The sequence below is a fragment of the Perca flavescens genome, chromosome 2, assembly GCF_004354835.1.
Source record: "Perca flavescens isolate YP-PL-M2 chromosome 2, PFLA_1.0, whole genome shotgun sequence".
NCBI classification, from domain to species: domain Eukaryota; kingdom Metazoa; phylum Chordata; class Actinopteri; order Perciformes; family Percidae; genus Perca; species Perca flavescens.
Genome location: NC_041332.1, coordinates 14,017,768 through 14,045,610, shown reverse-complemented (window position 1 = coordinate 14,045,610; position 27,843 = coordinate 14,017,768). Strand labels below are relative to the sequence as shown.

Below are 27,843 nucleotides of genomic sequence, written 5' to 3'. Positions count from 1 at the left end.
AGGGTTCTACTAGAAAGCCTTTCTCTGTCTTATAAGGAAGATACTATCACTCCCCCCCCTCCGTCAATAACAGAATTATCCACCAATGACTGCTAAGCCTCCAAAAAAGCCTTCTGTCTTTTATAGCTCCACTTTTAAAAGAGCACTCCACCGATTTAGCATTGCCCTCCCTAAATATTGTTGGACTCACTATGGACAGTTGAACAAAAGAAAATCTAAATTGACGCAGGGAAACTAAAAATGTTGTCTTCTTTTATTCCAAGCTATTTTCTTCCTCGTCAAAACATGGTGCCTACATTACCCACAATAATGTGGGTAACGGAAATACATAATTAGGCACGCTTTACGCTTCCCCTCCCATCTCTTTATGGGAAACTCCCACTTTCCCCTTCACCCTCCCGTGAATGCATATGCATGACACGGAAAAGCGCAATTTGCCATTTTCAGTTCCCGCGACAGGTAGTCCGCGCTTTTACCTCAGTGCGGCCTGTTTGTACATACCTCGCCGTGCTTTTACGCGCACATTGCGAAACAAATACGCCTGAAGTGGGCGCAGAAGCATTGAGAGATTAATGCTGCGGAGCTAGGGTAGTTGAAGTAGGGTATTGAAGTATCTACAATGCAAACATGTCTTTACACAGTTGGGGGGGGGAAATAATGAGACTCATGTTAGACCTTTAAAGACCTGGGAGAAATGTCTACAGGTGAAGTTTTCGAATCTGTTATGAGACAAGACTTTCATCATCTCTTTTAGCAAAATAAAGAAGTGCCATTGGCCCTAACCCTCTGAGGCGGAAACGTGTAATTCATGCTCCCCGCAATTTACATTCAGTGACTCACCAGCACGTGTGCAGCTCTGAAGAGGTAGCTGAAGGGATAGTACAGCAGGTTGATGAAGGAGGCTGCGTACAAGTCGGCGTAACGCATCACTTGAGAGGCAAACAAGGTCTGTCTGGAGCCGCTGCGGAAAAGGCTACCCATCATGCCGTAGCACATGTCCATGTCATGTGTCACTTTCTAAAAAAGGAGAAGAGAAGACATTTGTGAGAGGATTTACTATCCTAACCATAGAAGGTATAGTATCTTTATCAGGGATGTTGGTGTGGATTACCTCACCAGGGACTGAGAGAGGTGATTCTTTGATGGAGAAGTGGATTGTTTGTTAATGATTAGACTATAGTAGACACAAACCGTATCAAACGCGTGGGCAGTGATAACTGGCCGTCTCTAGGCAGCCAGTGTTAAAAGCATGTGGACAAGTATCTTGTTGTCATAGAAACAGAGGTGATTAATACCGTACCTTGACTCTTCTCTGAAGAGTGCTGATGTCTGGCCTCTCGTTACTGCTGCTGTCCAGATGTCTGGGGAAGGACAGGGAAAGGCGATGAGGACGGTGAAAGGGTGAGGGAGGGGAGGATATTGATATCAATCTGCTGAAAGGTAATATGTCAAAGAAGTGTTGCAATAGGTCGTGCCCCGCTATAAATAACCTCGGTGAACCTGGTTATCTGACGGCCTGCGAGAACCGACCCTTTCGACTTTACCCTATTGACCCCGTTGTTCTCTCTCAAACGCACCCTGTTACTGCAAAGAGCAGCAAAACTGGTGTAAGAGACGTAAATGGGGGGGGAGGTGGGATACGGGGAAGGGAGGGGAGGCTAAAGCTCAGAGTTCTTACTTGTAGAGTTCTGCCAAGAAAATGTCCAGGCCCTGCAGTTCCTCGAATAATGCTGTAAAACACGAGAAGAGAGTGAATCTCACGTAGATGTACAGTGGATATACAGTGTTTGAGCATTAGTTACCTCGATAATAAATGCTCATGATTCTGAAAATGACTGTCCAGTGTTTTGACTTTGTACCCACTGATTACATGAACTTTATCATGTTTAGTTTATGAACTACTAATGTCTTTCTCTGAAAGGTGCAGGTCGGACATTGCAGCTGCTGTTCTAGGTCAGGTCCCTGTTGAGATTGTTTTCTAACGCCAGTGGGCCTGCAGTACTTGGAAAGCCCCGAAAGCAGCTACACATGTAGATATAGTCAGTGTCATTTCTACATGTCACCGCGTGCGTGTTACACACACTACTGTGTGCATGCGTTGGTCTACAGGCTCACAGCTTTTGTCGGTCCACACGTGCAGCTCCTGGGCCAGCTCAGGTATGACCAGGAACGTCCTCCAGCCTTGGCGTTTCTTGGACTTGAGGATGTCTCCAAAGATGTGGTCACCGATGTACACTATGTCCTTCCCCTTGGCCCCCAGCAGGTCACACACAATGTCTGAGGAACCTAAAGGGGAATGAATTGATATTTAAAATACCTGAAAAATCTTAGCAATCACAAATGCTGCACACAACTAAACACTTGGTCAAAGAATGAATAACGAAAGGAAAAGTCTTACCTCCAGAGTAGACTATGCCATGCTGCAGAGGTCCTGTGTAGGTTCCTATCTTTAAACGCCCGGTTGTCTGAAATGAAGAACAGAGAAATTGGCAATCTGATTTCTAGGAACCTTGGCGCAATCACAGAGGTAAACCGCAAACATGGACATAAATGGAGCCAAATGCTAGAACACGTTTACAAGCAGAGTCTTGTGCCTGTCTACTTTTATCAGACTATGCAGCTGTTATAGTGTATTTGAACTATATGTTTTAGACAAACAAATGTGAAATCCTGTCATTAATTCGGGATTTTCAAATAGTGTCAGGTGTGTGTTGCCAAGATAAAAGGGTCCCATGAATATGAATGTTTAAATCATGCCAACGATAATCCAATGATACAACATTCACCTTTTTGCCACATTAGCTTAAAAAAGCGGACGTGCAAACTGGGCTGCAACATGTCCGCATACGTCGGCGTTCGTTCACAAGCAGTACGGCATTTAATAACATCTCAATATCATCTGTCTCGGCTGTGTGTCCTGTGTCTGCTCACCGTGTCGACTTGTCTGAGCACCGTACCCTCTCCAAAGAACTGGGGCTTCCTGGCGTCCACCAGGATCAGGTCAAAGTAGGACTGCCAGGGCCGGTGGGAGGTACCAGGCTGGACAGACACACACACACACACACACACACACACACACACACACACACACACACACACACACACACACACACACACACACACACACACACACACACATCAACATAAAGAATGTGTCTTTCACCTTCACCTGCATATTTAATACATTTTAAAGTGTGATCAAAGGGAAGGGAGGAGAGCTATACTTTACCTTCGGTCCATGTGGGAAGTCAAACAGGTAGGTCATGATTTTCTGTAAAAACACAACACACAGACAGACTGGCAGTCAGATCAAACGCAGCTGTGTTTAGAGTTAAATAAGGCCACCGACAGACTAGTACAAATTCCAAGAAATGGATCGCAAAGTTAATTCATCATGTCTGTCAATTTTTGTATGAATGTTTTCCCCTAAAAAGTGTAAAAAAAAAAGTAAAAATGTTTCTACCATGCTGCACACCTATACTCACATCAGTGTATTTGTAGTCACTGTTGGTAGCCAAGAAAACCTTGGCTACTTCATTCATTCTGCTGAGGAGAAGCGGCAGCTTTCCCTAGTGGGAACAGAGAAGAAGAAAATAAAGAAAAAGACTGAAGCTTTACAAACCAGCCTCTCAAGAAGGTGTTATACTGTGTGTGTGTGTGTGTGTGTGTGTGTGTGTGTGTGTGTGTGTGTGTGTGTGTGTGTGTGTGTGTGTGTGTGTGTGTGTGTGTGTGTGTGTGTGTGTGTATTCTCTAACACAGTACGCATGTAGCGTCCAACGTGAACACAAATACTTACATCTTTCACTACATATTTCTCCAAGTTCTCAACCGTCTTCACCTTCAACGTACCCTGCAATGTGAGACACAGGGGTCAGACTAAACACTGAACGTCTAGATTTAAATGAATTACACACAGCCTGCATAAACGCTACCCTCTTCAGTTAGAAGTCATTTCATGCTGTAACAGTTGAGTAACAATAATTAGTGACAACTCACACAGAACACGTGTGGACTTGTGGTATTTAGCAGAGGTTTTTTTATTTAGCCTTTATTTAACCAGAAAGGTCCCATTGAGACACAAAGGGCCTGACAACAACTTCCTGTACGCCCACCACAGATGTTTTAGATTACATAAGATGGATATTAATAACCCCAGAGCTTTCCCCCTTTTCCAAGTCTTGATATTGGCGGAATTTTTTACCATATATGATGCCGCCATTCACACCTCACCTCTCTGGTTTGGTTCAATAGGAGGGTCTCTGTGGTTGGGCAGACCAACCACAGAATGTTGCGACAGTAGATACTGTACATGGTTTTAGGAAGAATACAAAAGCTAAACAATTAAATCCATCCCTGTAATATTACAGTACTAAATGCCTTTTCTCTTGTTACATTTCTATCTGTTCATCACTATTTAAAGGTCCCATATTATGCTAATTTTCAGGTTCATACTTGTACTTTGGGTTTCTACTAGAACATGTTTATATGTTTTATTGTTCAAAAAACACATTATTTTTCTCATACGGTCCGTCTGAATAGACCTGTATTCAACAACCGTCTGAAACGCTCCATTTTAGCGCCCGTCTCTTTAAGCCCCCCCCTCCCGAAAAAGCATCTGCTCTGATTGGTCAGCGTTTCCAGGTCATCGGCATCTACGCTCTTGGAGTCTCTGCACTGTCTTCGCAGCCGGGGAATCACTGTAGCAGCACTGTAGCGGCACATTCTACCTATATGAAATATAGTTGTGACATCACAACCATACGTACGTCGTGCCAGCTTCTTTTTCTGAATACGGGCTGTGTGCATTAGCACAAATGAGAAACACGCGTCCACCGTGTCAGTTAAATAACATACTGACATACTGAGGTTAAACCCACAAACATCACAGGTGTCGTACCTTGAAGTGGACCCAGTCGACGGCGTCGCGGACGTCCTGGAACATGCTCTTATAGGACATGAAGAGGTCGCCATTTTTGAAGCCAGTTTCACAGCTGGGGGAGAGGAGCACAGACACACACGTACACAGCCGTCGGACAGGCCACAGGTCTTTACACAAGGTTTTTCAAAAACATGACATTTGTTTTTTGTTTGCTTTTAAATGGGATAGCCTTCCCTTGTTGGAGGGGTCCCCAGCCAAACAGGAAAGCATTCTCCCCCTAAAAGACCAACAACCAGGTTTCAGAGGACAAAGGACATGCAGCCATTCCAGATTACATCCTCAACTAATTTACAGGCCATTATATTTACTTACAGTAACATTTAAAAGATTATCTCCTAGCTATATCAAGATGTCATTCTCTTTAAATAGTTAGTGAGAACATTTGTCATTCCTATCTCGTTCTGATAAGAATCCATGCTTTTCTACAATTAGTAGATAGGTTAGAAATTCATTGTTATATAAAAAAAAAAAAAATGGGTTCTTTGGCTGAACTCCCATTTGATTTCCATTACAAAACAATTAGCTTAGATTAGCAGTTGAGACGCCTGGACCCTCCCATGCTGTAGGGCTTGTTCTTTGACCCAGTTTGGCTTGCAACTGTCTTTGTGTCACCATGCGGTGCCCAGAAACTTGTTGCATGATGGATAGTGTTACTAACGGTTCCTTACCTTGTGTATCTGTCACAGTTGGAAAAGAAATCCACAAGGCAAGCAAAGAGGTAGGTCTCTGTGAAGGAAACAGAAAAGCAGGGAGAAGTCATCAGTAACAAAGCAGCTCGATTAAACTTTTCTTTAACCTGCAGGGAAAGGTTTCTTCTTGGACCTCCCGTAACGTAATATTCAGCTTTTAATCAGGATAAAAGCTCTTTCTTTCTCTTTCACAGTCCCATGGTATTCTCCTCTGTGCTCAGCGACCTTACCTGGCAGGTTGAAGAGAGTGTTAAGGATATAAAAGCGTTCTGTATCATCTCTCTGGATGAACTTGTTTGGGTACCGTTCACGGATCTCAGGGCTGGGGGAAAAAAGAGAAGACAAGAGTAAATTGTCATTGTTCTTCTTTCTTGTGCTCAGAATGATGTAGAAAATGTCAGAGAAAAATACATACAATGTAGAAGATTGTGTGTGTTTGTTTCTGTGTGTGTGTGTGTGTGTGTGTGTGTGTGTGTGTGTGGGGGGGAGACGGACGGACGGGGACGACTCACTCACCCTCGGAGGAAGTTGAATCCATGGACACAGACCAGGATATTACCGTAGGCGTCAACCTTCAACAGGTTTCCATACATGGTATCAAACACAAGACCCCTGAAGGCAGGAGGGAACACATGCTCTTATAAGTCTACAATATAGAATTAAACAAATGTGTATCTCTTGATTATAGCATTTGGCATTTAAACTGCCATCATTTGTTATTAATTGCAGTTATTATCAGGATAGACTGAACTTTGAACAGGTGATGGCTTTTTTTTCCCCACCCAGTCCTTTAGCCCTGCTTAATGTCCTCGATATATCCACAGAGGTAAGCTCGTTAAAGGGACCAACACGATGAGAGATGAGGCAATAAAAAGCAGCAGTCGGCCATTAACCTGACGGCCGTGGTCATCATCATGATGTCTGTGTGGTGGGGTGTAATTGGTCTGACCTGGTGGGGAAGGATGGGTCGTAGACGAAGCTGAGCAGCTCCTGGGGGTAACCGATGGAAACCAGCCGCTCCACTGTGAGTTCAAAACCTAGTGACTCGTACTCTGGTGACTTGTACACTAGAAATGAAACATACACACACAGTTTTGTTAAAATGACCCCAATAGAAGATCACAAAGCATGTGGGGCCACAGTGCAGTTTGGTGTCTAACTTCCTATACAAAAAAAAGCCACAGATGTTGGTGTTGACATTTAAAACTATTATGCAAATGCTATGTACAAGTTGTTGAATTGTTTCAGTCCTGGCTTAAGAAGCTGATAATTCTGATAACTGCTTTATCGTTAGTCGCCATTGTAAGTCACTGTAAACTGAATTAGAACAGAAACAATTAGTCGATTAATCAATTAGTCGATCATCAGACAATGAAATCACCAGCAAATTGGATAATCAAATAATTATGTTAAGTCATTCATCAAGCAAAAAATGCCAAACATTCTCTGATTTCAGCCTTTCCAAAGTGAGTCGGTTTTCTGCTTTTCTCAGTTTTTTTTTGTAGTTTCAATAGCTTTGGGTTTTAGGCTGTTAGTCAAAACAAACTAGTTGAAGACCTCACCTTTTGCTCTGGGAACATGTGACGGGCTTTTTTTTTTATTTTTATTTTTCTATTTTCTGACATTTTAAGCACAAAACACAATGAAATAATACATCTAAAAAGATAACCAATATATTAATTGATAATGGAACATGAACATCTTTGTTTTTTTTTGATACTGGTAAAAAATAAAACATTAAGCAGTTTTAAAACATGACTTATGATTATTATTTTTATATATAAAACAAATCAGTATATGGCAACATCACAAACTACATATGTCCAGATTCCATCCAGAAAGTAGAATGGTTTTTGTAAAAAGGTGAAATCAATGAGTCCTCAGTGGCACATTTTCTTGCTCTGTGGAAGATAACTCTACCTGCTTAACACAACAACGATCAGCTATTAAACTGCTGACAGGAGAGCTTGTGGAGCATGTGGAGTACATAAAAAATGTACATAAATATACATATATAGTTGAGTAACATGACCTTAGGGTGAAGCTCTGATTGCACAGCCAACATTTCATTAGTGACATACAGTCAGTGGAGCTCACTTAGGTTACACAGCGCGTACATGAGACTTTTTTAAGGCTACCTCATCCACTTGAGAGTCTGTGGTGTTGTCTCAGTATTATGACATGTTCCCACTCTCCAGTGAACCCCCCGCCTCATACACACTCATTGCCCTTCTCTCTCTCCTCGCTATCAACAAGGGCCTCCGTGTTTTGCACACAAATCCACAAGGAAACAGGATCAGGCGTGAAAATGAACTCAACTTTCAGCAGCAGCTCTAATGAGCCCTGCTGAGACAGACAAGCCCCCATCCTGTCACCGCCAGAATAAGATATTTACCAAAACCGAGGCAGGGGAGGACTCTGAAAATATTGACACTGGGCTCAGAATAGGCTGACAGATGATTAAAATGCTATGTGACACTGGGAAAAGAATATGTCCGATGTTATAAATACGAAAGGGGAATGCGCTTGTGTTGTTGCCAGCTTTCTACACTCCCAGTGGGGTGGTGGAGGCCCCTGGAGGAGGAGAAGAAATGTTGGCTGATGATGCTTGGATACAGGACAGTTAGTGGGGGAACAGCACTGCAGGACAAACAGGAAAACATCTGTGTCCTACTCTGCAAAATGTGCACTTGCGTCCAATGCTGGGTTACGCACAGAAGGCATAATGAGTATGCACGGAGTTACAGGGAAATCTTGAGTTAAGTAAAGCTTTGTCCTTTTGTTGACACCCCTACTCTGTAAGCCTGAGCCTGTTTCTGAATTATAATCACGTAACCTCTCGCAGTTCAACCCCCCTCCCTAACCCCTCGCTGTGGTCTCCCAGCAAACTGAGGGTTTGGGCCTTGTGCCCAGAGCAGTAGCCTACACCAACTAAATTGCCCTTCCTCCTCCTCCTCCTCCTCGTCTCTCACTTGTCAAAATCTTCTTGAAGCTCTGAGGCTCTACAAAGAAACCTATTTTAAGAGTTGTTTCCCCTCCGTCACCTTTGCTATCATCACTCTCTCTTTCTTTAGTTCACTGGGTGGATCTTTCCACGTGTTGACCTTTGGACACCGGTGTGGTACTCACACTACACAAAATAAAACCACATCTCAATCTAGGTTATGTAAAAGTGAGTCCGGTTAGTCATTTAGGATCAGGAAGGTCTTTTGTTACATAATAATTACACAAGACTATTGTCTCGTTTTATTAAAACCAAAAGTTAAGACAACCAACTACTGTAACTACTGTACTAAAATTACTCAACTGAATAAAACCTATTAAAGTATTTCTCTATAACATGACAGGGTATACTACGCCCATTTTCAAATTTCATACACTGCATTTCTATGGTCTAAGACAGTCCAAAAACAGAACTGAGAACACACAAAAAAGCTCAAAGCTCATTTGGCTATATAAAAAAAGAAAACAAACAATTCTGTGGTTCAATAAAGTCTCCTATTCATTGTCTACTGAGCAGCAACCAGACTATATAATTGATGACATCACAAGTTTGAGACGTACTTCTCTGGTTTCTGGCTTTTCTGATTGAACTTTCCTAGGCCATGGAAATAACCGGTGGTGTTCCCCTTTAAATATTGCTAAATGTCGCTAAATGTGCAACAGCCAAAATAAAGGAAAGCATTGTTAGGTATTGCTTATTATGAGTTTAACAGACAAAAACTAAACTTATATTAACATGACCGTAAATCCCCTCAAAACTTGGTTTCAAACCTTACGTATTTTTCTATTACATAAAATGTTCATATTTAAATAAGCAAATATGCTTTCGATTCAAATGTTGCTACATCTGATTGGTGCACAGAAATACATGACACCACCTTTTTCCATCTGTACCCTGCTCACTTCAGAGCAGTGAGAAGAGCACAGACAAAAACACAAACACAGAAAATCTCTCATGTGACAAAACCAAAACTGTTCCAACTGTGACCGGCCTTAAAACACACTGACCACAATCCCAAACTGGAGCCGTTTTTGTGACTTTAATGACACTGGAACCATTTTACTTCTCAACAACTTGAAAAACAACCCCCCCCCCTTCAAAAACTCCACACAGACACACGAAACCCATGACCTACAGTGTATCTCTTTCAAACGTAATTCTAGACAGCCCTCAGAATTTCATGATTGAAGGCTCGAGCAGTAGTCTGGAGTGATTTGTAGATCTGTTTTTTTGGTCATGGAAAGTTACATATTTTGGTAAACTAGTGCAGTGCCCGTTCAAAACGTGCATGTTTGGAAACGAGCCGATTTTCTTGGCCTCTGCTTGCAGCTTTCTCCAAAACCATTTTACTCAGAAGTAACTTAAAGAAGGACCCCAAAGCAATTAATATGCAACCCAACTGTATATTACTGACATACTGTGTACTTCCACTTCAGAGACAACATTGCACTACTACAATTATCTGACAGAGATTCAGAGATTGCAGATTCTGATTTTACTAACAAATGATCACAATTATAATACATTTATAAAGATGCATTATTATTCAATAAACTATCCATCATTATATTAGATTTGAAAACTTTACCTTGAACAGACGTGAAGTAGCGTTAAGTACATTGTGATGATAATGCCTCTCTTTTTACATGAAGTAAATATTTAAATGCAGAACTGTGCACTATCAATAGTTTTACTATTAATAGTTTTACTTCAGAAAAAAACATTTGAGTACTTCTTCCACCACTGCCCGTACCAACAGCCCCAGTTAGAGAAAGGAGGAAAAGTAAAGCAAGACGCTGTTTGCCTAGGGTCTAAAATCATTATATTATATGAAATAACCAAACAATAATACACAGTGGCCTCCATGAACGTCAGCATGCTGCATGTGATGTCTCTCGCGTCTCGAGTCAGCCGAATGGACAGGGCAAAATGCATGCGCGAAACAGCCGGACAGACATAGTACTGCTGGTGGGTAGTGGATGAGGCATCTGAGAAAGTATTATCAACAGATGTTAGTGAAAAGGGTTAGGGTTACAGCATTTGTGTGCAGAGCGGAAGTTGTGTTATCGTTTGCCGTGCCCTTGACTCTCTTGCACTTCTGTTTCATACAGATCTTTGATCCCTTGCTGTAAGACCCTTCTCACATTTCTGACGCTGTCAGTATGCACATGCACACACATAGACACGCACACACCCATGCGAGCACCTAGTTAGAGCTGGGGCGAGAAGCAGTCTTAGCTTTAGGGCTCTGTTACCTTGAATCTCTGATGAGATTGTTGCCAGTTAATTATACTCCCGCTGCTCCAATTGCTGAAGTGTGGGGTGTCTCTCCAGAGTTTACAGGCCAGGTCACCTCAGGCCTAAATGTAATGTACACCCCCCCTCACACACAAGACCACTAAATCCAAATCTTATTAAGTGTCACGCACAGAGACTTTATCTGAACCATGTCACATAGCAATTTTTTTAGCAGCCAACACCTCTTAATTTATCTGTGGCCACCAATATGAAAATGTAGGCCTTTGTCACAGATTTATGACACGAACATATTGTGGAAAAAGGAGAAAACTTTAAAAGCACAGCCTCGGGGACCTACATTCCAGCCAACAGTCTCTTGAATAACTAGGACAAAACTATGTGCATCTCTCAATGCAATCTGGGTTTAATTGTGTGTTTGAGGAACATTTTCTGCAGGCTACTATTTGCTCCCTTTTGGAGCACAAAGAACAGATGAGGCAATGTTGTCTCATACAATGTTGATTTAGTTTACAATCCCGTAAAATATTACAAAATGTGTGACATGCATGCACGCACAGTAATAGTTGTAAATCTATCAGCAACATTTGATCTTTATATGTTTGGGGGTTGAATTAATTTCAAAAGAAAAGAGCATCACAGCACCATGAAACAACAGGAGAAACTAACAGCGTCTTGGGCCATGTTCTAACTAACTACCTTCATGCTGAAAGATCAAGCTTCACATCTTGCACTTTATAAGGTGGTAAATAAACATATTGCTCGAAATGGCAATGTATAATAAGATTTATGCTTGTATTTTTATGTTTTACAACACCATCATAATATGCAAAATAACAAAAAGTGTAAAACTGCGTGTAACCCATAGACTGTATATACAGTCTATGGTGTAACATGACTGAACAATAGGAGTGGGCAATAGAGATATAATCCTCTATCGCGGCATATGTGATAGATATATATATATATATATTGTGTAAATATTGTGTGAAAGCACCGTTAGCCAACACTACAATATCGTTGCGGTATCGAGGTATTTGGTCAAAAATATCATATTTGAGTTTCTCCATATCGCCCAGCCCTAATATATGTAGTTATATAGTAATCAGTTATTAGTTAAAATATCTGAATGTCTGCATTTACTTATGCAAATTAAATATCAAACAAATAAAGGTATATCACTATACTGATGCAAGATTTGAAGCGCCCCGATACACGACTTAAATGGACTCCTGCCAGCCAATCAAAAAATAAATGTATTAGCCTCACAGAACTTTTCAAGACATACTAAATCATCAAATTGGTTTTCTGCCATACTTTGTAGAAGCTCTGTCAACATTTAATAAGGGCAGTTTCATCCAGAAAGTAAGTTGTCATGTTTTAAAGCACATACTTTAAGCAGCAGAGTGCTGTGGTTAAGCAGCAGCCATTCTGTGACACTACCAGCTCCGTGGGGTTGATGGAGTACCTCTGTGGTCAAAACCTGAACACCCTCCAAAAGATACATGATAGCCACGCTTCCAGCAAAACATTAACACTTGGTTATGAGCACCCATAAAGAGTCATGTCAACAGCAGCTGAGCGTCCATAAAATCTCCTGCAATCTGAACAGGGATAGAGGGATAGGGGTTCAGATCCAGAGAGGGACTACGAGTGATTCCCGTTCTCAAGGGAGCCATCACTGGTGAACTCAACAAACAAACGTGACCTGCTTTTCAAAGTCAGGCAGGATTTATTTATAGACGGCGAGTCCAAAGACTGGAGCTGAGTCACAGAACAGGCATGAAAAATCTGGATATTTTTGACCAAGTTACAGGTCAGTAAGAAAAAGAACATACAATTGACTTTGTGCACCAGTTAGCAGTGCTTAACATGCTTTTATCTAAGTGTTATGGTGTGCTCAATGTGTTGACCTAAATAATAATATTTTGTGGCCAAGCTGCCGTTCTGGGGGATGGTACTGCAGGGTAGCCAAATATAGAGTTGAAAAGAAGGGATACTGTAGACTTTAACATCTACACAAAACACACAAGGTGAAATGAGATTCAATAACTAGATTTGTTTTTTACAGATTCCAAAAGGTGACAAATCCCTCAAAATCCAAATGTACCCTGGCATTGACAGAATGTTTTTTCATCTCTTTTTGATCAATGGATCTTTTTTTTTTTTTTATTGACTTTCATCTCTGAAACTTTTAATCAGTCTGGATGTATCAAGTGACACTTGCTCATTTGGACTAGTTTACAATAATTAATATATGTAAACACTGGATCTGCTATGCTACCCTCTGGCCAACTTGGATGGCATACTGCACACTTAAAAGTACCAATAGTAGTGCGTAGGCCTGGAACTACTGATTACTGTCTTTTTCAGTTTCAAACATATTTATATTGGTTACTAGATGTTAGAAATAAGGCCAAATGTCTGTCAAAGTGTTGACAGAGCCTAAAGTATAAAATTGTAGTATAAAAATAAAGTTACACAAGCATTTAAATCCTCACATTTAAGAGACTGTAACCAGCAAATTATTTGTATTTTTCCTACATCAAAATTTTCATAAACATATAAAAAAAAGGATTGTTTCAGCACTAGTGGTGGCTAGTTAGATGAATTTGTATTTAACTTACCTGCTAAAGTGTAGTCCATGTCAAAGCCAAAGCACTTAATCTTCTCCATTGCCAAACTTCTGTTGACAAACACTCTGGAGGAAACAAGTTGAGGTAAATGTTTTAGTTGCAATCAAATATTCAAAAATAAGATTAGCATTTATTCTGGCAGACTAAAAAAAAGCGGGGTCAATAAGTGAAAGAACCCACTATAACCCAGATTGTGGGCTAAAATAATAGGTCTATTCAGGATCCAGAAATAGCTGGTAATGTGAAAATGTACCAAACACACTACTACAACTCAATAAGTCAATGACACACACAATTACACAAGTTCAAGCTATGTATCATTTGCATTCATAACTTTGGGTATTGGTGCGGACATTAACTGCTTTCATCAGAAACACATTCAAGTTGGCCTGTCACTTTTCTGCTAACAACTGAAACAACAGGATTCAATGACTGGCTTGAGTGCATGCTGTGTCACAAGTCGAGCACATATAAACACCCAACAAGCCGCAAATTCAAGCAAACATTTTTATCTTGCATCAATTATATCAATTGTAGTTAAGTTTGGTTTTTATTTTAAATAATGAAATTATTTACATGACAAGACAAACATGATCTCTTTTTGTTGCTGCTTAAGCACAAAGGAGGGTAGTTCTGAATTGCAATAATTCTAAAATTACCAGCAACTATTAAAGTATGAACTATTAAAGAATGATAGCCCATATAACTTTGGTCTTACTGTTAAAAAGAGGACAACTGCACAAAGCACCAAAAGGCAGATGACTAGCAAACCTAGCTTAGAAAAAGCTAAAGGATGGCAGTAAAGATCATCAGTCGTGACAATATCTTTAACAATATCTATAACAAAGTACTGTGAAACATTGAGGACACAACTGTACTTAATAATTTATGGTATTAATTTGAGAGAAAATATATTTTTGCATTGTACAACGACATACAATTTAAAATAAAAGGTTTCCATTAATCATGCATCAGAAACTACAAATTCTAACCATATAATTACATAACTGAGCAGCACTTGAATGAACTTGAGTAACACAAGAACTTAAAATTGTTGAGCAATCTCAAATCATGTCTTTAGTCCAGTGGCTAGCTGGCTGCTAAAACCACAGGAAGTTTACAAAACCTTAAACGAGGAGATGGTGAAACCCTACAGATTTAGCTCAGAGCATGTCAATGTTCCAGGAAACAGCTCTACTGTGCGGACTCATAAATCAATCAGGAGACTGAGGGTCCACAGCGATACACAATGTTTACATAGCCTGGTTGACCGGGCTTCCAACCTGAAAAGACACATGCTGACTGATGACCCACATATCTCAGCATCTTTGACTGAACTGAACATGTAGCCGTGTACCGAAATATTTCCACACAAGTTAATATTTAGTCATAGAAATAAGATGTAAATCAGCTAAAGGGAAATCAAAAAAGTCACACTGAAATAACAACAAGGTTAGATCACTCTTAACTAGCACATTAATCTGATACAAAACTCACTGACCCTGCAAGGCAATTGTCAATCTATGACACTGGCCTTCTCATCTTTGCCAATCTCTAAATCAGTTGTGAAATACCTGGCAGCAGATCCATAGTGAACAAGTTCCCATTTAGATGTTAGTCCAGCAGACGACTGGCGATGCATTCTGCGCAAAATTAAACCTCAGTTTGACTCTCCGTTGGTGTGCTACACAGGGCAGCTCTGGCCCACAAACAATGCCCCCCCTGCCTTCTCTCGCTTTGCTTCCTTGCCATTCAGACATTTTCTGACTTGTTGCAAAAATGATTGTGGGCATTCTGCGTCATTCTCTGTTGTTGTGTGCTGTCAGTCAGTGTTGTTGTTGTGCAGCATGATGTTTGTGGGCCCTCAAAGACATCTAGAACAATCACAAGTCAGGTAGAATCAAGCAAGCCCCGGCCCCCGAGCGACAGCTGCTTACCATACTGAGATTTGGTTTAATGTAAACATTTGGTAATCAAGTTCTCCCACAGGGGCACCAGATGTTTCTCATTTTATCTTTTATTAGACATGGATGCATTTTATGGAAGTGAAATAAAGTAAGTGAATAAACACTCACTTTATAGCAACATTTTTACTTTTTTTACTCATAAATTTAGAAAAGTGTCAAATATCCATAAAAAAGTATGTTCACGTTGCTCAAATTGGTCATTTTTGCATCTAACATTCAAGTCAAGTCAAAAACCTAATTGCTCAAATTTGATTAGTTTCAGATACCAAAATTTGAACATTCAAGCTAGCAAGGAAGGAACGTTATGTCGTTATGACGTTATGATGAGCCATTTTAAACCGAAAACACTTGAAATCGGAAACAAAATACAGTTTTTAAAATAGCAACACTTGAATATTGACATATTTCTATGCCATCAATTCTGTGGGATTTATATTCCAACATTAAGTATCCCTTACTGATAATGTATGTAGTTATTCAGTTGCTTATAAAATTCAAATTATTTTGGCCATAGTCTGCTTCCATAGTATATAGTCTGTCTAAAACAGAGGTACGCCTCAATAAAAACAAATGGAGCGAGCATACGCCTTTTTCCAGAGAGGGATTTAAATCTAAATCTTTTCTATTCTGTTAAGCTGTTGTCATTTCACATATGACCTCTTGCTCAATGCACTTGGGAGGTGTAGTATGGACAGCCATAAATCATAACTTATGTGAGATCATACCTCTCCTAAGCTCGCCTATATTGACAATGGGTGGGGGTAGGATGGTTGGAGGGTGACTTGATTTTCAGAGTCAGCCTCGACTTTGGTCCTGCTGACAACACTATTGCCTTAAATATCCCCCCCATGGGCCACACCACAGTTACAATAGAATCCTGTAAAAACATATACTCCATCTAAATGCAGCTGTGCGACAATCAGACAGATTTTTTCCACTGCTCTCTAATCTCACTAGTGGACAGTGATTCGACTCCCTGAGATAGAAAGTTTATCATTGCTGCTGGGCAGAGTCGTCAGCCTTCTGTTATGCGATACACAGCTCACTGCCAGGCCGCATTGTTTCAGCTGAGCTCTAACTTTGAAGTATTGGTCTTTGTCTGTCTGTGAGATAAACAAAAAGGTTACCTTCAGTAGTCTCTTACATTTTACAAGAATGACTAAGCTCAATCAAGATCAAGAAGCCTTGGTTAATTTCATTAAACAGAATCACTGTCAAATGTATATTGTTTAGCGTGCACAACACACCACCTTTGTACCTTTGTTATCTTTGCACGTGTGATTGTCTGCGTGTGCGTGTGTGTCTGGACGGGGTGGGGGGGACTTATGTCAGCACACACGGAGCTAACAGATGAATGACAGTTTCATAAACCCTGTGAGCATTGCATATTTATATAATGGTGTGAAAGAACAGCAGTGGGCATGCATGTCTAAGGTTGAGTTAAACATTGAACAGCAACACAGATTTTATTCCTACTACAAGGACTAAATGCCTCTTAACATTAGACTTTCAACCAGGGTGACTACAGGGCATTTCCAGTTAACCGGTACAAGGACAAGTTAGTCTAACTCTATCTATGGTAAGACTCTCCCATTGTGCAAGTAAGTGTCAAAACAATTGTATTCAATATACAATGGAGGGTATTGTTTTCCCTTTAAGTTAACTACAAGCTTTGGATTCATGCACTCAATGGTCCAGTGACATTTTTGTAATATGCAAATTTTGTAATAAGGCAGAGAGGAATTTTGCATAATAGTCTAAAAACCACCCCCAAATCACAAATGACTGTATGTCCATATTCAAGCTCACAGACCTAACTGGTTCATGACCTAGTAAGGCTTCTGCTCCAGTTAATGACAATGTGAGATGTAAGACTGCAAATAAATGGATACACATACTAACTGCACCATAATATGAATTCAATGATCATCAAGTGCTTTTTATCAATAATAATATAAGTGTCCAAGTAAAAGCTAGGAAATGCCAGGAATAGTAAATATCCAATATTCAAGTTATAATAGCTGTTATAATGACAATAAAGAAGTGACACAATGTATTAATGGCAGTTTTAGGTTCTGTTTTAAGTTTCTATTTGTATGTGATGATTCATTCAGTCTCAGTGAATGAACAGTGAATGTCTTTGTTTGGCCATCCATAGTATATCTGATTCAAGTCTAGTATGGATTACATATTCTAAGAAAGCAGTGATGATTAATATGGTCAGATCGAATTTGACCTACTGATTGAAAAATAATGTGGCATACCGTTTGGTCAGTTCTACGTAGGGGAAATGGAGAAAAGACAATCCTCTTTACTAACTGCTCAGTGATGGTTAGATCGGTGATTAGGAAAGCCATTGAGAGCAGTGGACCTGACTCCATCCAGTCATAAATGATTATAATAATTTGTTTACCAATGTATGTGCACAGAGTGGCCCGTTTTTCCTCGATGGTTACTGATCATTCATTAAACCCCTATCACATGGGTATTACAGATGCAAAACTTTCCTAAATGGATGGAAACAAAGACTCTATGGATTTATAGCCTATGAATATTTCTACATGGAAACTACATGGCTTTCATGTCAATCTTTGAATCTGGAGTTTGATGAGCCTGCATAACCATGTAAGTAAAGTTCTAAGTTTGTCCACATTTGGTATTTGTTGTATGGGTTTTGAGATTGTTGTTACTGTAACTAGGTTTGTTTCCTGTAATGACAAACTCACCTTTTTCTAAATCTAACAAACATCTGTTAACTGACTTTGTAATTCCTTCAAAGTTAAAGCGGTTATTTTGCCCATCCCAGTAGTTGTGTTTCACTGTAATTTATATGTATGGCACAAAAGAAGGGTCAATTATTTTGTCTGGCTGCACAAATTATGTAATAAAAACTCAGGTATCTCATCTGAATGTAGCCTAGTTTCCTCCACACTTGTTTCTTACCTGTGGTATGGCTCTCTTCTGTATTTCTTCATTGACAAGCCGTCCATGTTGGCAGGCAAGTCTGCATAGTTCTGCAGTCTGTCACTCCATGAAGTGGTCATCTTTAAAACCTTTCAGTGTCTGGGGGGGGAAGGAAAGCAAAACATAGGGAGGGGCTCAATTTGACAATATGTGGTCAAACACAACCCAATGCTGTCCCTTTAGAAGACGTTTACTCAATATACGCAACTGAACTTACAACAGTAAAAAGGAGTCAAAATAAATTTAATTCCAGTCACTTTTAACATTCAACTTGATGGAGTCTGATTGTTTGGTCAGATCACACACAAACAGGCTTAGACCAAAGAGGAGAGGCCAAAGTAGAAATACAAAAATCTGTGGGAAAGTCTCAGGAATTCCTGCCTGCCTAAGTGGAATGTAAGCCTAGTCTGGTCTTAATGGCTCGAGTTGTACGTTTCTTTTGACATTATCACTCTCCTGTCACTGGAAAGGCTGGGCCACAGGAAGGAAAAGTAGAGGAGGGCAGCTTTTTTGTTCTGTGTGCCAGCACCAGCACAAATGCAAATGAGACTTGCATATTGAGGCAGAGGTGAATTGTCAACAAACACTGTATTACATGGGTTTGTTCACTATCAATGTTGACTTTACAGGAGAGCAAACAAAAGCTTTTTTTTTTTACATACATTTACTGAACTCTACCGTCCTATGAGAATATGAACATTTTCGTTAGAAATAACACATCTAGCTCCGTGTAAAACTGTGTTCAGTCATTCCAATGCATGTTTTATTATTTTTTGGCTAATGCCTTCATGACACCTTAACCCATGGTGTGACCTGGGTCCACTGGGGTCTGAAGGGAGCTCTGGCTAGGAAAGATTCACAGCCTAGCAATAAGCAAACCTGCACTGCAAACAGCACCTGAAGAAAAGGCTGAACATAACTTGTAAACAGGCTTTGTTGCCTCAGATCAATCTTGAGAGTGAGACAGTACGTCAGCGTTTATCTCAAACCTACTAACATACACGTAACGTTAACTGTCACAAAATGTAAAGTGTAATTTATGTTAAAAGCATTATCTTTGGCTGTATAAATCTAAAGGGCTATTCAGCTAGACCGACTGTGAACGCTGGGAGATTAGCTAAAGCTACTGTAAAAGTATCTACACAAGCTAACAGCAAAGAAACCCCTTGTTCGCGGGGTTAGCGTTATCACACCAAAAAACGTCCCGATATTTGCTCAACTGCAGAAGCTAACTTAGCTAACAGTCCGCTCAAACAGCCTCTTTCCTGCTCTCTTTTATCCGATATTGCTGAGAAGGACGGCAAAAAGTGATCCGGGCAAGCTAACGCGTTAGCTGGCTTTGATGTAAAAACAAAAGCCACAAAGCGTCAGGGCCGATTTTACTGCGTTTAGCCGTGACTGGCATTACTGTACTCACCTCTGAGTTCCTGAATAAAACAACTGCACCGTCAGTTAGTCTGAGCATGCGCCTTGAGCTGTGTAAAAGTCGGAGAAAAATCGCTAATGTGTGTTTTCTTCTTTCTGTCTTCACTGTAAAGCCAGGCAGCAGAAGAGTGTTTCTACTGCCTGTGCCCTCTCTCTCACTCTCTCACTCACTCTCTCTCTCTCTCTCTCTCTCTCTCTCTCTCTCTCTCTCTCTCCCTTTCCCTCTCTCTCTCTTTCTCTCTCTCTCTCTTTCTCTCCCTCTCTCTCTCTTCGTGCTACCAGCTGTTGTTATGAGACGTTCAGGGGGAGGTGTTTATCTCCTGTCTATCAAGAGTAGGCGGGACTATCTGTGGTAGTGGCGCAGACACGTCACACCACGGCCTTGCATCTGTTCTGTTATCAGTTTGACCACAACCAGGTACAGAGAGGAGACCTACAAGATGGATTGCATCCATTTAGCTTGTTCCAAGAATGTTTATTTGTTTTAAATGTTAATGTTTACCGTGTTCAGCTTTGTTCTTCTTTACAAATTAAAGATCAGTTCTCTCATGATGGCTGATTGCATTAACAGCTAGTCAGGTGGAGATACTGTATCTGACATTTGTAGGCTCTGTGATGGCTATCATCATTGGTGGAAGAAGTACTCAGATCCTTTAAAAGTTGCAATACAACAGTGTAAAAATACTCAAGTAAAAGTACAGAAGCGTTATCAGAAAAATAAAGTAATGTAAAAGTACCCGTACCCTATATACCGTATGCCTGTAACTGAAACATTATTATATATGACATTATTAGATTGTTAATACTGATGCAACAAGTAACATTTTACTGCTGTAACTGCTCGAGGTGGAGCTATCTTCTTCAGATACAGTTAATTAGTTAATTCCTGTGGTTCCCAACCTATGGTTGGGCCCGCTCCAAAGGGTCCCCAGATAAATCTGAGGGGTCATGATAAATCCGGGAAGAAAGAATAAAAAATGTATGCTACACAAATTTGTATTCATTTGTCTTTTCTTTGTTTTTTGGTGAAATATTAGAGGTTTACCTCTTTGGGCCTCAGACAAATAAATGAAACCATCTGAGAAGTTTCGAGGGTAGGAAAGTACATGCACCTCAAAATTGTAGTTACTTAAGTAAATGCACTTGGTTACTTTCCACCACTGGATATTGAACAGTGGCAGTAAGCGTACAGTGCATCCCATGAGTATTTGGACAATGGCACATTTTTTGCCGTGGGTCTGAAATTAAACAATGACTTAGATGTTAAAGTGGGGACTTTCAGCTTTCATTTACAGGTGTTCATACCAATAGTATATTGTCATTGTCTTGCCATACTATTCTAAAATTAAGAGGACTAAAAAATGGCTATAAGTCTGTTTACCCTATTGATACGAACAACCTCAAACACCCTGAAAGTTAAAGGTCAGTAACCTCAGTCATTGTTTCATTTCAGATACATTCTGTCTGCGTGCATGAGGCAAAGCTCCTTGGCTGCAAAAATGTTTAATATATGGCTTCCAAACTTCCACAGCGCAAAGTCAAAATTGCATTTTTCCAGATAACCTGGGGAATAAAAGGTCTTCTATTGACTTTGTCATTACAACTACGTGCCTCCCCTGCCAAACATTGTTTGCTATCAGCATATATTTTAAGAGAAAGGCAGAAAAGATCTCCAGGGCACTTACGGGGCATCTCAGTGGCTCATGTTTGAATATTCTGCATCAAATGTGTGTCTCTTGGGAGACATCATGTCAGCCTGAAAATGGCAGCAATCAGGGTTGACCTGTCTGAACCTGACTGTTGGCTCTTTGCCCCCATGCTTCATTTTTGGGAAAATCGCTATCAACTATCTGTCAGTTCACCAGTTCAACTATCATCAATTCACGAGACCATCCTGTAGCCAGTTAGGGTGCATTCACTATCATAGTTTATGTACTTACATAGCTTTGTACCAAGTGGTCCTATATACATGTTTGCTTGCAGTGTGCTGCAATTTGACAACAGAGGGCAGCAAAGGCCTGTCAGTAGCGATGCTGTTTTCAATGGAGTCCAGCAAAACTAAATATACACCACACAAAACAACTATTATCCTAACTGTACTTTGTCTTTAAAGATAAACTTTAAATATGAATAAAGATCTTAAACTTTCTCTTATGGAGAGTTAACTCTAAACTCTTAAAGAGCCACCTCAAGGCCAACAACAGCATTCGATGCAAGTTGTTGCTTATACCTGAATGAACAACTTAATCTTCAAATGATAAGTCCTCATTTAATAGCTATTCCTGTTGATGTCGGTCAGCAGTTCAACATATCTGAAAGTTTCAAGTGAAACTCACCTCTCTTATGTTCTGCCACTCACAAAGTTCAGCAAATTTATTATACATTTATTATTTTGGCCTCATTCAAACACGCATGTTCTTTCATTTTAAACCTTTAAAACCCTATTGATTTGTGCAGAATTGAGTTTTGTTGACAGTGTCACTGCAATGTTTTAGACAACAGTAATATATAGGACTGCTCAGTTAGTGGTGCCCAGAGTTCAATCCAAGTGTGTTGAAATGGCTTTTAGCCATTTTGTTGCTCACTGCTGGAATCAGCTTCCATCAGATCTAAGACAAGCGCCAACTGTTAGGCTACCAATTTTTAAACTAAGTTAGACTGTTCTCCTTTCCCCAAACTTTTAATTAGTCTTCTTTTATGGTACTTTTAATTAAGTTATTAATTTACGTTTTAAACTTTGTTGAACCTTTATAAAATGTGTCTGTCCTTTCATGTATCTTATTGTATATTTTTTGTTGTTTGACAACTTGTATTGAATGACCTCTGTGTATATGAAGGTGCTCTATAAATAAACGTGCCTTGCCTTACCTTTCGATGCCTAGTTGTCAGCTACTAGTTAAGATAAGAATACAGTTTTAAAGTAAAGTGCGCCGTCATTGTTCTGTCTCAAAATCACTTGCAGAACTGACGTGAATTTGGATTTAGAGTGGGTAAGGGTTCGTTAAGAACTTTTACAGGTATCTCGGTTTTCAATATTTTTTTCTCAGCTACAAAAACACTGAGATACCAAAAGCTAAAGATTTGCTTCTGGAAGAATATTTCGATATGATTTTTCTCTATTAAGTGTATAGGCTAAATGCGCAACAAAAGGTGATGCACCACTGCGTCAAAAAGGACAGTTCCATCTGCTCCACACTCTGCGCACATCTGGACCAATTTCGGGATAATTGTAGACTAATTATAATTATAAGGAAATTCAGCACAATATTCAGCATCGATTCGCATATTTAGCCAACTGGGGAACGATTGAGTCCGGATATTACCACCGGGCATTAACGAGTGATTGGGTGGGTCCCCCTATATAAAGGGGACGCGCCCACTGCTCTGCTCTGTCTCCATTCAAGCCAAGATGAGTTACGGATCTGAAGTCTTTTCCTCCTCCTCCTACCGGAAGATTTTCGGGGATTCTCCCCGTTATGCGTCCTCTCCGTCGCGGACAGTGAACGTGTCCCGGGGAGGTTACCGTTCCTCTGCAACCCGGAGCAACGTTGCATCTCTGGGCTCGTACAACAGAAAGTCCGGCCGCTCCATGCCACTGGAGACCTTCGACCTGACACAGAGCAACGTCCTCAACAATGAGTTCAAAATCGTCCGCACCAATGAGAAGGAACAAATGCAGGGTCTCAATGACCGCTTTGCAATGTTCATCGACAAAGTGCGCAACTTGGAGCAGCACAACAAAGTGCTGGAGACGGAGTTGACTGCTCTGCGCCAACGGCAGACCGAGCCGTCCCGCCTGGCCGAGCTTTACCAACAAGAGATCCGCGAACTGCGCTCCCAGCTCGAAGAGCTGAACGGAGAGAAGTCCCAGCTCATCATCGAGAGGGACTGTATTGAAGACGACCTGCAGAAGCTCAGGGGAAAATACGAAGAGGAGTACCGCGCCCGGGAGGACGCGGAGGCCACCCTCAAGGCTTTTAGGAAAGATGTGGATGATGCCACCATGGTGCGCCTGGACCTGGAGAAGAAGGTGGAATCTCTGCTGGACGAGATCAACTTCCTCAGGAAAGTGCACGAAGAGGAGGTGGTCGAGCTGACGGACATGATCCACGCTGCCCAGGTGTCTGTGGAGATGGAGGTGTCCAAGCCGGACCTCACCTCCGCTCTCAAAGAGATTCGCGGCCAGTACGAGTCCATGGCGTCCAAGAACATGCAGTCAGCCGAGGAGTGGTATAAGACCAAGTTCGCCGACTTGTCCGAGCAGGCCACCCGGAGTAACGAGGCCATTCGCGCCAGCAGGGAGGAACTGAACGAGTTCAGGAGGCAGCTGCAGTCCAAGACCATCGAGATAGAGAGTCTGAGGGGAACCAACGAGTCTATGGAAAAGCAACTCAGGGAGATGGAGGAGAGGCACAATGTGGAGATTGGAAACTACCAGGTAACCTCCTTTGTTATGACTTGTTAACCGCTTATCAAAAAAGGGTTAAAAATCAGCCATTTTAGTTTTCATTCTCATAAAAGTTCATTTCCATTAAAATGAAGATACTGTATAGCGTTTTTTTCCCCTTAAGAAGTGAATGTCAGAGCAATAATAATAATATCAGGAGCAGCTGAGCTCTGTCCATGGTGCTGAAACTCATTCCCCTGGGACAGACGCTCAGCAGCTGCATCTGACAACGCCCACTGAGTGTGTGTGCTATAAAGGAGTCATTTCAGTGTTGTTTTGGATTCAGCCATCCCAACTGAGAGTATGTTTTAAGGAAAAAAATGTCAACCCATTTTGCTCATAAACGACTCGAATTCCGAGCAACACAATGTTCAGGTTAACAATAGGATTGACATTGACGTAGGTCTTTGTCTCGGCACTGCATATTTCTTTTCTTCTTCTTTTTTATTTTTGAAATCTTGAACCCTGTTCTATATTTCTTGTATTGTTTGATTTTTCTTAGGACAACATGGTAGAGCTGGAGAATGAGCTGAGGGGCACTAAGAGCGAGATGGCTCGTCACCTGAGGGAGTACCAGGATCTGCTGAACGTCAAGATGGCCCTGGATATTGAAATTGCAGCTTACAGGTAGGTTCAGACATTGAGTGTGTGTGTGTTGTGTGTGTGTGTGTGTGTGTGTGTGTGTGTGTGTGTGTGTGTGTGTGTGTGTGTGTTATATTATCTCTATTCTTTCTAAATCCTTCCTTCCATCGTTCTCTTTGCAGGAAACTACTGGAAGGGGAGGAGACCCGCATCGGGACAGGGATCAGCTATCCCGGCTCCTCCATGAGCTCAAGTGTTGGCCAAGGCTACAACTACCAGAGCCGTATTTACACCAGCTCCAGCAAGGGCTCCAAGAGGGAGGACGAGGACCAGCAGCAGCAGCAGAGCAAGTCTGCAGGCAAGGTGACCCAGCGTGAAATTTATGAGGAGACAGTGGTCACCACCAAGAAGATGGAGAAGCAGCAAGACCCCAGCGACATTCCCACCAATCAGAAAAACTAAGCTAGTTTTTGACCCCTCAAGTTTCCCTTTTACCGTGCAAACCTATACCTCTCTCTTGATTTCCCATTCTAAAACAAACCCTGGGCCACTTAAGCACTTGTGGGGATCGAAAATTATAGTGAAACCACCTTATTATAATCATAGTAAAATCGTCATGGTTTCTTTCTGCACTATTGTGCGTTGGATGTCCACAAGTGTGTTGAGTGTGGGAGCTAGATGTTTGTTTTTATATGGGTTTATCCTTCCCTGTCCCCTTTGTCCCTCACATGTGTTATTCAAAGGAAATCCATTATAACTCTACTGTAACCATCACTCAATACAAAACCACAGTACTCTCTTCTCTCCTTCTCACACTCAACATCAAACAATGACAAGCACATACTGTAGGTAGCATCTCATACAGAAGTATGGTCTTTCAAAATATAATATTCAGTCTTTCACACTTTGGGCTGATGTTACATAATACAACACAATATGTGATACTGAAACACAGTAGATGTTAACTCTAAACTGGTTATTCACTAATACCACAAGCTGTGAGATCCTCTCAACACATTCCTATGGAAGCATGTGTGTGCATCCACTTACATACATACAATACAAAAAATAATTCTAATGACAGTTTAGTTAGTTAGTTAGCGGAAACCAGCCAAAATAAACAATAATATTTGATAGTGTATTGCTGAGCCATTATTTTGAGTCTCTTTACTAAAAATGGAGTTCATAAGCAAAATGTGCTCTTACACACTTTGTTTGATCCCAGTTGGTGCATCAGTGACTTGACTGTGGTTTAATCAGCTCTGCATGACAACAGTATGGAAGAATCATTCTCTTCCAACTCCTTTTTACCTTCCTGGCAAAGTTTCATCCTCAAAATTGGATTCCCGTAGCTATTTAAATGAGATTTGAAGCAAAACAAGAAAACAAATGTATTAATAGAGAATCATTTTGCATGTTGTATGTAGATGTCATGCTTGCATGGAATCCATCGGCCCATTGCTCATTGGACACAATTTCATTGTTTGGAGTTAAAAGGCTGGCTCATGCTTTCCTTTCCACCATATACAGCTACTGAGCATCATCATGCACACAACTCATTAATAACTGAAATAGACATGTGCTATGAAAAGGTCAAAATCCTCGTTAAGGCACTTATCTTGGAAGGTAAAAACTATCAAATTTGGAAAAAAGTTTGCACAATGTGCTATGAAGGATACAGGGAAAAGGGTTAAGCAAAGATGCTGTAAAGGAAGCCAAATGCAGCTAATATAATAAGAAAGAGGTAGTGATTTCTATCTTGAAATAGATATATTATATTAGAGACTGAATTGCAGATTTCGCTTTAGCACAAAAGTACAAGATTCTCCATGCTCTACCAGGGTGTTATGAATTGTGTGCATATTCAACACTATTTCCCATCAATGATGCTTTAAGCACATTTAAACCCCAGGATCCATACCATATCACTCAGCCAGAAAAACCAAGAAAACCATGCCATCATCGCTCAAAAGTCAGGAGCCGCCAGACCGCAACATGTTTGAAACAACTTGACCTCTCTCTCTTTACAACTGTGGCCATGGCTGGAGAAAATGTCTGTTGTAGTACAACCTCACCACTTAAAACCCCTCAGTATGAGAGACGTGTAGCTTGTTCTTTTCTGCTTGCGCACTGCCGACTTTAACAAAGCTTATTCTCCTGCTGCTGGTCATGGCGACCCACGCCCTGACAAACTGCACTTACAATTAAAACAAAAAAACGACTGATTGTATGGAAGACTGTTCTGGATTGGGTTCCTGCTGTTTTACTTGAGGCTTGTGATAAGTATCTTAGTACTGTAGTGAGTGTGTCTGTATCTCTACACAGTGGCCTATCATAACTGGAATCATTTAGGGGGTGGCAAATCTGAAAATTGGGCATTTTGTTTTATGGATAACAGAATCCCAATGTAAAGCAGTAGAAAAATCTCAGATGTACAAGAACTTAAAAATGTAAGCAGCATTTTATAGTACACAGCTATAACAAAGGATGAATGGTTCATGGTTACAAATGTCAAGCCTTTATCTTTACACTGTAAAACCAAAGGAGTTTTCAATGGTGTCACTACTAGCCTGCAACTACTGCACTGCCAAACTTTTCTAAGTGCACATGCAACACCACTTCATGGGGGGAAAAAACATCAAGCTGAAAACACAGTGCGTCATCAATACAAAAATCAACATCAACTAAATCAAGATTTAGCCATAGAACAAATAACTGTAGGATGTGAAATGCCTTAAAACACCAGCAGCTTTGTTTCTGGCCATGTGTGTGACATGTATGATTCTGTTCAGTGGAGTGTTTAATCATTATTATCTCTTTATTAGCGTTTATTAGAGCTACCATGACTACTAAAGCATGGGGATCGAATGTAGTTGACATGCTATTCTCTTTACTGTTATTACTATGTATTGCTGTAAGACACCATATATATCA

The 27,843-nt window shown here is 40.7% G+C and overlaps 2 protein-coding genes across 4 annotated transcripts in view; one reads left to right on the top strand and one right to left on the bottom strand.

Moving 5' to 3' along the window:
* Nucleotides 1-20,089, bottom strand: part of nt5c2b (5'-nucleotidase, cytosolic IIb) — a 22,807-nt gene extending 2,718 nt beyond the window's left edge. Inside the window, exons 1-17 of one of the 2 annotated variants that reach the window (XM_028601685.1) lie at nt 19,873-20,089; nt 18,435-18,554; nt 13,516-13,589; nt 6,578-6,695; nt 6,145-6,240; nt 5,859-5,950; nt 5,608-5,665; nt 4,898-4,991; nt 3,797-3,850; nt 3,486-3,569; nt 3,230-3,271; nt 2,932-3,039; nt 2,399-2,465; nt 2,116-2,286; nt 1,679-1,730; nt 1,301-1,361; nt 841-1,017 (exon numbers count right to left, since the gene is read on the bottom strand). In XM_028601685.1, the coding sequence (XP_028457486.1) occupies nt 841-1,017; nt 1,301-1,361; nt 1,679-1,730; nt 2,116-2,286; nt 2,399-2,465; nt 2,932-3,039; nt 3,230-3,271; nt 3,486-3,569; nt 3,797-3,850; nt 4,898-4,991; nt 5,608-5,665; nt 5,859-5,950; nt 6,145-6,240; nt 6,578-6,695; nt 13,516-13,589; nt 18,435-18,535 (1,449 nt within the window). In that variant the 5' untranslated portion in view covers nt 18,536-18,554; nt 19,873-20,089. Of the gene's footprint in view, nt 1-840; nt 1,018-1,300; nt 1,362-1,678; nt 1,731-2,115; nt 2,287-2,398; nt 2,466-2,931; nt 3,040-3,229; nt 3,272-3,485; nt 3,570-3,796; nt 3,851-4,897; nt 4,992-5,607; nt 5,666-5,858; nt 5,951-6,144; nt 6,241-6,577; nt 6,696-10,887; nt 11,868-13,515; nt 13,590-18,434; nt 18,555-19,872 lie in introns of those variants that run through there. The other variant, XM_028601694.1, reaches the window with a different exon arrangement.
* inab (internexin neuronal intermediate filament protein, alpha b) lies at nt 12,460-27,843 on the top strand. 2 transcript variants are annotated; one of them, XM_028601708.1, is made up of 4 exons: nt 12,460-12,704; nt 23,285-24,318; nt 24,830-24,954; nt 25,092-27,843. In XM_028601708.1, the coding sequence occupies exons 1-4, from the start codon at nt 12,671-12,673 to the stop codon at nt 25,369-25,371; spliced, it is 1,473 nt and encodes a 490-aa protein (XP_028457509.1). In that variant the 5' UTR covers nt 12,460-12,670; the 3' UTR covers nt 25,372-27,843. The 2 variants fall into 2 exon arrangements, with proteins under 2 accessions (XP_028457509.1, XP_028457518.1); XM_028601717.1 differs by having other exon boundaries at nt 12,651-12,704; nt 23,248-24,318.